This window comes from Ixodes scapularis, unplaced genomic scaffold, assembly GCF_016920785.2.
Source record: "Ixodes scapularis isolate PalLabHiFi unplaced genomic scaffold, ASM1692078v2 PGA_scaffold9__187_contigs__length_104089568, whole genome shotgun sequence".
Classification (NCBI taxonomy): domain Eukaryota; kingdom Metazoa; phylum Arthropoda; class Arachnida; order Ixodida; family Ixodidae; genus Ixodes; species Ixodes scapularis.
The window spans coordinates 59,212,187-59,224,899 of NW_024609884.1; the positions used below are offsets into that span (position 1 = coordinate 59,212,187).

The 12,713-nt window shown below is 45.1% G+C and overlaps 2 protein-coding genes across 2 annotated transcripts in view; both read left to right on the forward strand.

Moving 5' to 3' along the window:
- The first annotated feature begins 2,431 nt into the window (after positions 1 to 2,431).
- On the forward strand, positions 2,432 to 4,030 carry LOC8032838 (uncharacterized protein C2orf42 homolog). Its single transcript, XM_002400963.5, has one exon. It carries the CDS (start codon positions 2,667 to 2,669, stop codon positions 3,834 to 3,836), a length of 1,170 nt encoding a protein of 389 aa, XP_002401007.4. The 5' UTR covers positions 2,432 to 2,666; the 3' UTR covers positions 3,837 to 4,030.
- Positions 4,031 to 4,173: 143 nt separating this feature from the next.
- LOC8032837 (AT-rich interactive domain-containing protein 5B) overlaps positions 4,174 to 12,713 on the forward strand; it is a 34,066-nt gene continuing 25,526 nt past the window's right edge. The window contains exon 1 of the mRNA XM_002400962.5: positions 4,174 to 4,546. Within this exon, the coding sequence (XP_002401006.1) occupies positions 4,286 to 4,546 (261 nt within the window). The 5' untranslated portion in view covers positions 4,174 to 4,285. The remainder of the gene's footprint in view (positions 4,547 to 12,713) is intronic.

The window sequence follows — 12,713 nt, forward strand, 5'->3', positions numbered from 1 at the left end:
ATTAAATCATATCGCCCAATAACAGTAACTTCGGTCATATACAGGCTAGCTATGCAGATAGTGAAGAGAAGAATGGAAGAGTGGGCAGAAAGCACGCAGATTCTGGGTGAGCTCCAAAATGGTTTCCAAAGGGATAGAAGGCTTGAAGATAATTTATTTATAGCCACCCAGTGCATACAAATTGCAGCGACAAACCATCGACCATTATGGGCAGCATTTTTAGATATCAAGGGGGCATACGACAATGTGAGTCAGGAAAACCTCTGGGAACTGCTGAGGAGGTATGAGCTAGATGCACATTTGATTAGATTCTTGCAAGAAGTGTATACAAATAATGAAGTGGTTATAAAGTGGGAGGCAGAAACTACAAGACCAGCAGCAATAAAAAGAGGGCTTAGACAGGGTTGTCCCCTGTCACCACTGCTCTTCATGGTATACCTAAGCGAATTGGAAAACAGGTTAGAGCAGAGCAACTTGGTATTCGATCTGACGTATATGGAGGGAGGGAGAAAAGTAAACCAAGTCATACCTGTCTATCTATGCTCGAACGCAAACTACATGATGTAGAAAACTGCATTGGGCACTGATTGGCTATTCTCTCGGGTCACGGGACATGACGTTGAAATGTAGTTTTTCCCTATGCAGTTCGAGTTATGCTCGTAAAATGATGCAGTTGGCGGTGACGTCAAAATGTCGTCACGATGCACTTTCACGATGCAGTTAACTGAGTGGTCGAGACGAAGCCAGAGATCGATCTGCATCGTAAAAGATGGCGACCCTAACATATGCATCTCTACTGTTGGGTTCGCCAGCAGATCGAGTTTTTAGAGATCACCGGGATGCTTTCGAGACGAGCGATGCGAGGTTTGTGGGCGAATACCGGCTGACCAAAGGGGTGACTCGCTGCCTGTGCAACCAGCTTCGCGGAAAGCTCCAGCGTTGTCGTGAAGGGCCCCGTGTGCTGACGGTCGAACAACAAGTCCTCGCAGCTCTACGCTTTTACGCCGCTGGCGGCTTCCAGGGACCCGTCGGGAGCAACGAAAACATTGGAGTTCACCAGCGTTCTGTGAGTCGCGTACTTGGTGACGGCACCAACACTATCATCGATTGCCTCGGATCGAAGTGATCCGAGGCAATTCTGCTCCCTTTCATGTGTATATTCATCATCATCATTCACCTGTTAACACACAGCCGAAGAGGCAGCCAGCACTTGGCTGTACGGGCTTCTGCCTTTTGGCTGCCTCAGGCACTCGGCTGTGTGGAAGTTTTGCCATTAAACACCTTGAACCTTGAACCTTGAAGTGGCTGTGTTTCAAACAAACTCAAGCAGAGAAGGCACTCACAAAAAGGAAGGTCTTTGAGCGATGCAAGTTCAGCGGCGTGATCGATAAATATTCTAAATACTCTTACACGATTCAACACGATTGTGTTTTCATTTGACTGCACCCCATATAAGCGACTTGGCTGAGCGAAAAGCCAAGCAAGCAACGGTAACAGGCTTAAGTTGAGCTAGTTCGTTCATACTTCAGGTAGAGAGAGAGAGGGAGAGATATACTTTATTTTAAAGCAGCTACTTCAGATAAGGCCAGCTGAACTAGAGTAAACATACACATAAAGAAAAGACCATACACACCGTGGGACTAACAACTGATTTTCTTTTTCCTCCCCTTCTGCTACAAACCCAACTTGAAGGAAGTATTCTCTTTTCTTCTTTTTTGCTTCCTACATCACCGAAAATTTAACCCCAGAAGGAACATTTTTTTCTTTCTCGTGCAGCACGAGAGAAGCAGCAGTAACGCAGTCAAATATAGCCAAAAAGTAAAATTGGTCGTTAGCTGTTTATACAGCAGGAGGTTAGTCTGCCTGAACATGGCGACATTGTTACCCACTGTAGATAAGCAATTTAGCCAGTGCAGTACGACTGTTAGCCCGGGATCTTTAACGTGCATCACGCAGTCGTGATACACGACCGCACGCCGGTACGATGCCCATCCAGATCAAAACGGGCAGGGGCGGGCATTGAACCCAGGGTCCCTGGGTCCTGCAGCGCGAGCTTTCGCTCCACGTGCTCCGAGCTGGTGTGCGCTAGCCCACTCGGCGATTCTCCGAAATTCCCTGTAGGGAAAAAAGAAGCGATGTAGTTTCAACTCAATCGCCACTGTTCGGCGACGTCACCGGACACGTCACGGTGCAGTTCTCTTCCGATGTAGTTTGTTGGCGATGGAGATTAGGCTCCTCCCACCGGTTGTTATAACAAAATCCATAAAAATTAAAAAAAGGATGACTAAATGTTACGCTAGGTGGCGCAAGCCGCCGCCCGTTACAGTACATTTACAGTTATCATTTATTTGAGCCATCCATCCATCTATCTATCTATATATCCATCCATCTATTCACGTATTAAAATTAACTTGAAGCTAGCGCCCTCTACATCAAGAAAGCGGTTGACTGATTACATTTTGCCAGGCGTAGCTGATGAAGGCGACCACGGTAGTTTGCGAAGTGCGTGCGTGAGCTGTGTGGAGATCGCGCGCAGTTTTCGGCATTTTCGGTATCTGCGCGTTTCGCCCGCGACAAACTCCCCCGGAGCGGACTGCAGTCCTGCAGTCGCGCAGGCGCAACTGCGTACGTGACGGACGTTCAGGACAGTTTCGGAACTGGCCGAGATGTCTCCGCGCAAAAGCCCGTTCGGAGATCTGGGAAAAGCGACCCTCCGCGGCATCCGAAAGTGTCCCAAGTGCGGCACGTACAACGGCACCCGAGGGGTGCGCTGCAAAAACAAGGCGTGCGACGCGGTGTTCCGCGAGCGCGGTGCCCGGAAGCGTGCTGCGGACGCCGTGCGAATCTTGGCTCCCGGCAGCCAGCAGCTGTACTCGGTGCGGCTGCTGCGGGGCGAAGCGCGCACCTTCGTGCAGTTGTCGGTGGACGGTACGGCGCACTGCGACGGCTGCGAGGGGGCCTCTGGCTGCGCGCACGTGCAAGCGGCCCTGCGGTGCGGCGCACAGGCCCAGGCCCTGCCGCTCAAGGCGTCTGTGGTGGCAGCCCAGGAGGCGAGCGTGCGCCAGGCCATCTGGGAGCTCGCCGCCGCCGAGGGCCCGCCGCTCGTGCAGCGGGTCTCCAAGTCTGCGCTAGTAGCTCGCTTCCAGGGCGGTTTCGTGCACGTGCTGGTGAGTCCGAGGCGCGAGCTTCGCTGCGCGGGCTGCTTCGCTCAGGGCCCGAACCCGGGCTGCGTCCACTCGTACGCTTGCCTGTGCGCGCTCACCAGCGTGGACACACTGCGCGCCGTCGCGCCCAAGCAGCCCGAGCCGTCGCTCACTTTCCCGCAGTGGCTGGCCGGCGTGACGGAGCGCATCAACGAGACGATGCGCTACGAAGGCTCCGGCCGGCCGGACCCGCTCGTCTTCCACGTGCCGCACCAGTTCTTCGACTGCCTGCAGCAGCGAATCTGCGGCCGCAGGCTCCCCGCGCGCAGAGACGGCGCCCAGTGCAGTTGGCACATCACCAGCCTCCTGCACGTGAGGCACATCTTCGACAGCCCCGACGTGCCGCTCGAGGACACCCGGGCCTTCGTGGAGAATCGCGACGGCACCTACCGCGTGTACCAGCCGCCGCCTTCGGACGGTCAGCGCACCGACGGCTGTCCGCGCATCAAGCCGCTCGAGCTGAAGACCTTCCTCAACAGCCACCCGGCATGTCCCTTCGTCATCGAGTGGAGCCCCGACGTGCTGCCCCGCAGCCGAGTCGGCGAACTGCGCCTCAAGTTCGAGTACGGGCACCTGCGCAACGGCCAAGTCGAACTGAGGCCACCGCTCCCCGTGTCTCCTCCTTGTTACTAGCGAAAGTTTCGCGCCGGTGGTTTTTGTCGCAAGGTGTGTTTGTGCGCGTGCACGGTTTCGTTGCTCTCCCATCAGCTGGATGCTTTCCAAATATCCCCAAACTCGTTCGAACGGTCCACCAGCATTACTTTTGTAACTCATCGCTGCTGCGTTGGCTGCGTCGCAAAATTTCGTCAATAAATGCGAGCGCTGCATTTGTGCGTCACCGCGCTTTGTTTTCTTCCCCATTTTGTTTCATACATAATTAACGACCAAATGCAAGTGGGCCGCCTATGCCCCTAACACGACCAAATGAGCTTGGAAGCTTGCCGCCATATTTGCTCTTGCGCTGCATGCCGGGATTGGGGTATTTTTACTTTTTACTCCATAGTCGCTTCTTGTTATGATTAGGCGGGTGCATCAGTGTGTGCGTGCCACAATTTCGTCGCCACTTTAGCGTCCAGCTGGGTATGTCGTTCGTGGGCGACCCCCGAGGACGCAGCGGACACTGCACGTTCTACGGAGCTTTCGAGTACCGGAGCGAGAGGGGCCCAACCACACTCTGCGTGGGCCAGTTTGTGTTTGTTCGCCTGTCGCCCAGCGATGACCCCTGTATCGCCGAATTGCTGCTCCTGTGGAAGGACCACCAACACAGCTCACAACTGGCCAGTGTCCAGCTCTATTTCCTCCCGGAACAGACCCCCGACGGACGGTTACCGCATCAAGGACAGGTAGATACGTCTTTGTTTTCTTGACCGAGCCATGTGATACCCTGCCCTCGTAAACAGTGGTTTGCCCCCGCACGCCAACTCCTTGAAGTCTGCCGATCGAAGAACGTTCGACGCGAACGTCTTTGGCGCGACTTTGTCACTTTTAGAAGCTAGCGTAGCGAATGTCCGGAGCGCATCAGCGCGGCCCAGCGTGATACGCGCAAATCAAAACAAAGAAACGACGCCTGATGCATTCGAGCGCTCACCTACTCTGCATTCTTTGCTTGCCAGTGTTTGCAGTTCGTTCAAGCTTGGGGGCTTGAGGTCGTGTCTAAACATTATTTCCTTAGATTCATGCCAAGTTAGCAGACGCCCGTTTGTGACGTTGGGCGCTTTCCTCTCGTATCCTAATTATTTAATTGTTGACGGCGTGGCGTTGACCTTGTCTACGTCGTATTTGCGCTGAAAAGTGAGTTCGGAAAGGACTCCGCGGGAGGCTGCAGGTCTGGCGCGTACTTGTTTTGTTTGTTTATTTATCTATATATATGTGTGTGTGTGTGTGTAAAGAACGCCTATTTGAAAATGCGATACTTTGAATTTTGCAAATTTTCATCATCCCCGTTCGTCGGAGTAACGCCTGTTTGCGTCAGCTTTGGGCTCTGGCCCTTGAAAGTTTTTCCTCGTCTCTAGGAACTCGAGCCAAGCGGTTAGTTTTTGTCCCTATATTACCCGACGCACAAAGCGCTTATCGCGAATACAACAGTTGGCCTCGGGGCTAATCCGCTGTTGCCATATGTGAATGCTATATTTTTTTTTTTCTCGGCGTTACTTCATTTTCTTTTTTTTATTCCAATTTGATTAAAATCAGTAGTTTAGAAATACACACAAAATGATGTAGCATAGCATAATTTGAATTCGCATGTTATATATTGTATCTGTTTATATTGTACAACTTTTATGGTTGTCTACGGCTTTAAAGGTATTGTGGCGAAAGTTTGTTGGCCTTTAGCAAAAGTATTTAGCTAATATGAAACTTATTTGTTCAAGTTCATAGTGAAAAATGAATAAGAAATACCAGAACATACATTTATAGTGCCCTAATAACATTAGCACATTTACAGACTCAGTTCCTGCAATTTCCACTAACCAGAAATGTTGCAGAAAAATAGAATAATTAAAAACACCAAAACTGGGCAAAAGGAAAGACTGCCAGCAATGTTGCTCGCGAACCAACTTGCCTGCATATTCTCATTACGGGAAAATAAATCTAACCTTGCTCGCAAAATTTGACGCCTGCAAAATAAATCGTAATTCAACTTTGCTTTAATTTGTGTGCCTAGGTTGTGTGCAGTAATCATGAATGTGCACTTTAATGTTGAAGGGGTTATCCATTGAATTTTGTCTCTAAGAAAACAATTAAATTTTATTCTCATTGTTGCTCAATATCCAGATTTTTTTATCCTCCACACATGTTATTAAATTTGAAACTGCCAACTGAGCAGATCGTGTCCGCAATACAAACAGCATCTGCATTGGCAACAGCCGAATTTTTGATGTTACATTATGCAAAGAGTTTTCTCGAGTGCTCCACTCCAGGTCTTTGTTCGTCTGTGTGAAGCGATGGTTTATCACTGTATTTTCTTCCCTCACAGCTGAGGTTTTCTTCATGCAACTTACAATAGCAGGGTGTGTTCAGATAAGGACGGTCATAGGGGTGTCATGACTGTTTTTTCTTTTCAATTCAATTTTTATATGAGGTAGCAAAAAATATCTATACAACATAATGAACCTTACTTTTGCAACAAACTTCCTTGTTATTAAAAACAGTTGTGCCTGAGAGAAGGTGGAACTACGATTTTCCCAATTGCGCATAGACATGACTATGAAATGCACAGGAATAAATAAAATATATTTTTTTCTAACCTATATATTTTTATGTATAAAGCGTTCCTACAGATCTACTCAAAGCAGTTAGGTTTAGTTTATTTAGGTTTATATTTCAAGCAAAATAAAATTACAAACTTGGCCTCTTGCGCAACTCTACCACATTTACCTGGATATCCCTGGAGATGCACCACTTCCGAAAGATAACCCACCATATTTCTGGCCTAATTTGCTGTTCTTTTAAAAAAAAACAAAAAAAAAAGATGACCCAGTACTAGTAATTGCAGGGCCGTGGCCAATGGCGACCTCGGCAGATATGGTGTTACTTAGCCACAGCGAGAGATAAGCGAACATTGGTCTCTAGGAATGCAACGCAGTCGAATTTGTTTCATGCTTCCTCCCTGTGATCACAAGCTACGTGCCTACCTCGGCCTCAGCTCCTTTCCCCATCTTTCTCTCTTTCCCCACATTACTCAGTCACCGCAGTCCATGTGGGAAAAGGGGGGGGGGGGGGGGGGACAGAGGACCAAGGACGTCACGAAGGAGGTTATTTTTTGCTTGATTTTGTAATTTTAATATGCTTAGTGTAACTTTTAAAATAAAGCGAATTTCGAGAAGGGAAAAAGTTCACTAAGTTATACGTTCAGAGCGCTCAGGTTCTGTGCAAATTAAAAAATGGCAAGAAGTCGTTGCAGGGCCTTTTTAATACGCACCAACACTTTTCCGAGAACAGCGTGGCTTTGAATGATGTTTGAACGGTCGCAACCATGTAATCAACCGCTTCTGCTCAAGATATCGCCCTGGCATTAGAACCCGCCACAGATTTGAGGGTAAATTGAGCCTCTCGATGTCTCCTGAACTGTTCCCGAAGCGCTCGCTATTCTAGTGATCGGCAGTGTTGTGGTGGTGGACATTGTGAATCAGAAGTTGGTTCATTTCGCAGCAGACGACTCTTGGCCAGCAGATGACAGCCGGTTCCTCTGGGTCCCACATTTGGCGTAGTGACACAAACGCTCCCGTGATATAGTGTCACGCACCTCGCTCCGACACTCTTATTGGGTATTCGTTGAGACGGGAAGCCTCCTGGCAAAACGCTTATTTTTCTAATTTATAACAATATAATGCAACACGTTTTTGAGGATTCTGAATTATGCGGGTTCATTGTGGGAAATTTGGAGAGAATCGAAGATGATTATGTTTATTGCCGCACGAAATGTGCACAAGTTTGACTTGTTCAATATTTCGAAAACTTCTACCGTAGAATACCGCGCAACCGCCCGTTCCACATTAAGCGGAAAATACGCACAGTATACTTATATGTAAAATTGATGACCGGACAAGTGCCCATCCCCCATTTTTTTGCAATTATCTCCAAAGTTTGAGTGGGCGCTTGCTTGGTATTTTACGGTAGGCACAGTCCAAAAAACGCTCACAATAGTGAACACAACGTGAGGGCGCAAGTGAGCTGGTGCAAGTATATAATTGTAGAATTACCCGATACTGTGGGGACGACAGAGAAACAACAGAAGGAAAGAAATCTCAAATACAGCTGACATTTTATTGCTACAGAATCCATTTATACATGGTCTGAACAAGAAAAGGGAGAAAGGGGAACCAGGGAAAAGGAAAAAACCCACAAATGACACACTCTCAAGGACAAAACGCATGTTTTTGTAATTGAACTCTTTTTTTTTTTTTGTCCCTGAGTGTGTGTCATTTGTGGGTCTTCCCTTTTCTCTGGTTCCCCTTTCCCCCTTTTCTTGTTCAGACCATATATAAATGTATTCTGTATCAATAAAATTTTAGCTATTTGAGATTTCTTTTTTCTTCCTGTCGTTTTTCTGTAGTCACCATAGTCTCCGGTAATTCTTCAATTACAAACTTACAATAGTTGTGTGCTAACCTTTTGTTGAAATTTAACAAAGCATGAAAAACTCTGTACAGAAAGTTTCAACCAAAAAACTTCATTCTAAGATGTGTTAAAAAAATCACATAAAAATGCCTAAATATGGAAGAGTTGCGCAAACGGCCAAGTTTGTCATCTTGTTGTACTTTAAATGTAAATAAATCTAACTTCTTCACGTAGAGCAGTTAGCGTGCCTTATACAAAATATTTACATTGTAGAAAATTTAATTTTTTTTATTCCTGTGACCCTTAAAGTTGCATCTATGCACAATTGAGAAAGTCATAGTTCCACATACTCCCAGACACGTTTTTGTGTTACAAAAACAATTTTTTTTTCTTTTTTTTTTTTCTTGTAAAGTAAGGTCTATTTTGTTGTATGAACATGCTTTGCTACCTCATATAAAACTAATTGAAAACAAGACAGTCAGGTCACCCCTATGACCGTCCTTATCTGAACACAGCCAGCAAGAAGTAGCTCTCTGCAGTGAGGTCAGTTTCATGAGAACCTCTTTTGGCGAAGCGCTCTCTTTGCCGAGTCTGATTCCGACTGCTGTCTCGTCGAAATAACTTTGTTCTAAGGGCAAAATTTACAGTAGTGAGGCAAGCTCGGTTCTTTGTTGACGTCCTTTGCATGCACTATCAAACACACTGATTATTAACGGAAATAAGTCGATGGCCGCGACCCTGGCAATACCATGCATGATGTGACGTCGTGCAAAGTCCAGCCATTTATACTTGCTAAATTTGGCATGCTGTTTGGTATTGATACTCATACTTTATTTCACAAATACTGGGGTTTCCTCTAATGAAATAGAAATCACATGTGACTTTATTTAAGACCTCTTTATGTGACCAGCACAAAAACTGAACAGCTTCCGGATATCACTGGGCAATCCATTTGTGTCTCATCTTATGGAATTCTGTTTACAGTGCAAAGCAAAGCATGGTAATTTTGCCATGTCAGTGCACACACAGCTGGAAAGAATGAGGTGTAACCAGAACAATAAACGACTTCAGAGCTATTCTTTTTCTTTGCATAACACTGACTGTGATGCTGTCATTGGAGTGCTTTCCCGCCCAATTATGTACACATTGTTTTTAATCACCTGCATGCATTGCCTTTAATCACCTGGATACATTAAGGTTCCAGTATACATGCTCCTTTTAAAACTTCGAGGTGTAGCTTATTGAGCATGCTTTTGAACACAATATCCTGTTGATTGAAAAGAAAAAATACATTTTAGGTTACTCGTTTGCTAATTATCACTTCACACGCTTAGGCTGACGTGCACCGTGTTCATTAACGATATCTCGAGGGAATCATTTCTATATTTAAACACTTAAGACTGCCTATATGCAGGAATGCGAAAGCATTCCTACATGCAGTGCATTCCTACAAGCAGCGCGCCGCGTCTTCCTATCGCACATGGCGCTCCGGCAGTAACATCACTGTCCCCCGCAGCGCAGGCGCAGCGAACCCCGCGTCGGCTTCTGTGACAAAGCATCTGTGTTGCTGTGCTTTTGACTAATGGGAATTTAACTGCCATTTCGCTTCTGCAGACGGTTACAGACAATGTCGGCTTCGCTCCAAGGGACATTTAATGCTTTCGCTTTAAAATGGCAGTCACTGATATAATAATATGTTTATTCCCACCACTTGAAATAATGTGATCTGGTATACCTCTTCGTGTTTCACTATTAAACTTATGCTCCACTTTGGTTTGGCACAGTGTACATTTTGGAATGAGCATGTGGCTTTTAGCAGTAGTATAACTTATCACACATTTTGGTACCAAGAGTATGTCCCAAAATTGCACGCTTATGTTCATATATTTTTTGCGGTGTTGCACGCAAACCTTGTCGAGTTAAGACCAATTAGTTTGCATGCAGGTGCTTGTACCTTCCATGTGTGTGCACTGGGGCAACTGTGTATGAAATATTTTTTACCATAAAATCCTGAGAGATAACCCAGCCCTTTTTTCTGTCAAATTTTGTTCTTGGGGGAAAAAAACACCAAAAAAGTTGTACGCCGTGAGATATTACATCACCTGTGTTCAAACAATTTGTTGAACAGGAAAGACAATGAGTTCTAACAGCAGTAGCATTTGCTACTTTGGCATCTTCAAACACAAGTATAACCACTAGTTGTGTAAAAAAAAAAAAAAAAATAGAGGGAGGGCCACCATTTTAAGAATTCCCAGTTTGAGAGTTGTTCGTATGGAGTTAGGTGAGCATGGGATGCAGGAGCACAAACATTCTTTCGAGCCACGAAGCTAGATCCTGTTGGTTCCGTTGAACTTGCTTTAGTGCCCTTTGGAACTTATCTTTTGCTCCCAAATTTCTACAAAGATGCTTATCCCTCCTCTTCTCAATGGCAGCCTTTGTTCTATCAAGGAATCCTCAAACCAAGTCTCTGACAGGAGGCACCAGTTCTTCTGAAAGTGATGAATTTGACTTCTGTGGAGGTGTGGCCTGTCTTTTATGATGTCACAGTTTTATCTAAAGGGTTCACTGATTTTAACACTGTCTAACAAGTTACTGTAAGTATTCTTATCTTGCTTGAAATCTAATTGCTGTGGTTAAGAAATTTAATCTCCTGTAGGACTTCTTTTATGTCAAAAAGCAATTTAATGTCACGAGTGTCTATGTAAAGCACAAAAGCAGTTACACAGCATTCTACTGCTGCGTAATATGTACAGCTAGTTATATACTATCTAATTTTTATGTCTATTTACAGTTTACTTAGGACTGGAATTTATACAGTTCAAACGTGACATCAGATGCTGCTACATACAACATCCAAGCCAACACGCAAGTTCTTGCATAAACAAATGATCTTTTGCACTGAGATTTGTGTTGTGTTTAGCTCGTCAGTTTTAACAAAGCATATAGACGTCGTGTTTAGTTCCTGCTCAGTGCATATGCTCTATCGTTCACCCCAATCCCTGTTTACCCTCATTTTGAGTCCCTACTCTTAGGTGAAACATATTTGAATCTCTCCAATTACCTGTGTGAAAATCTTGTTGAGTTTTGTTTAATTGAACAATAACGGGCACATTTGTGCATTGGGCCAAAAACTTGTACTTCTGAAATCCGGAGTTCTGGCCTTCAGGTTTCCTTCATGCAATGCGAGGAAATAAAGATATCTTTAATACTGCTGCCTTGACTAGTCCGTACTCTGTTTGCCTTGGTTCAAACACATTAGATGACAACATTAATAAAAAGGCAAAAATAAATTTAGGTTAAAATATTTCCGGTGTAGGGTAAACTTTTCTTCTTATGATGATGAGAGAGAGAGCAGCAGCTAGGATTGAAATTGTTTCCTTTTCTTAATAGTTGGCTTCACTTTTGGGCTAGCAATTGCATTGCAGGGAAGAGCTCAAAAGAGAGCTGGAGGCTATTCGGCATAAATGGAACCTAAGCACGTTTGAAAACACAAGAACTGTTGTGTTTGTGCTTGATTTCCTTGTTTTGGATTTGTGAATCACTAATGTTTCAATTATCATGTTTGCACCTTAGCCACAATAAAAGTCTGGGAGTATTAGTCGGTGTTTTAGCAATAATTGCAGCCAATCTGTGTTTATGTGAACTCGTGCTAGCTTGTTAGACTCTCCATTGATTTCTTCTCTTTCAGAGCTCTGCTAACCTTGCTTCTGAAGCTCCATCGAAGAATAGCAGGATGTGTGCTCTTCTGTCTCCCTTTAATGAGCAGGAAGGCAAAATAGCTATGGTGCTTGCATAGGTGTTGTATGTGCATATAGTTTGAAAATGATAGAGCCAATGTTACATATTTTGGTCAGTCTATTCTCAGCTTTTTATTTATCAGTTTGCTTGCTTTCCCCACATTTTACACACCGGAACACCTCAATATCTGATCCGTAACTCCTTCTCTATATATTGACGAAAAGTTGCTTTTTGGCAGCTTCTCAAATTGGGTTAATTGTGGTGACCTCTGTTTATTTGGTTGTTTTAGATGTTTATCATAACTAGATGAAAACTAGTGGCTAGTGGAATGGCTGAATTGGCCTAATTATTTTTTCTGCCAAATGTGAATCAAAACTGATGCCAAACAACCGAAACTGTCTTGTTCCTCTCACCTCCCCCCCCCCTACTAGAAAAGTTGACTGTCCAGATACTCTTTGGAATCTGGTGGCTGGAGTGGATCAAGTGCAATTTCTTTGAGCCTTCCATCTTGAATCAGGGTCCGCCTGTCTTTTTGTTTTTGGACTTACCAATTTAAAAGTTGAGTTAAAAGTGACACGTTGCAGGTCCTGGATTTCGGATTGAGTAGGCAATCTGATGAGACATTTTATTTTCCTTATGTGGTTTTGTGTCACCATGGTGCTTGAGTGTTTTTTTTTTTTTTTTTGCTTTTCATTTCTTTCTGTTCTCAGCACT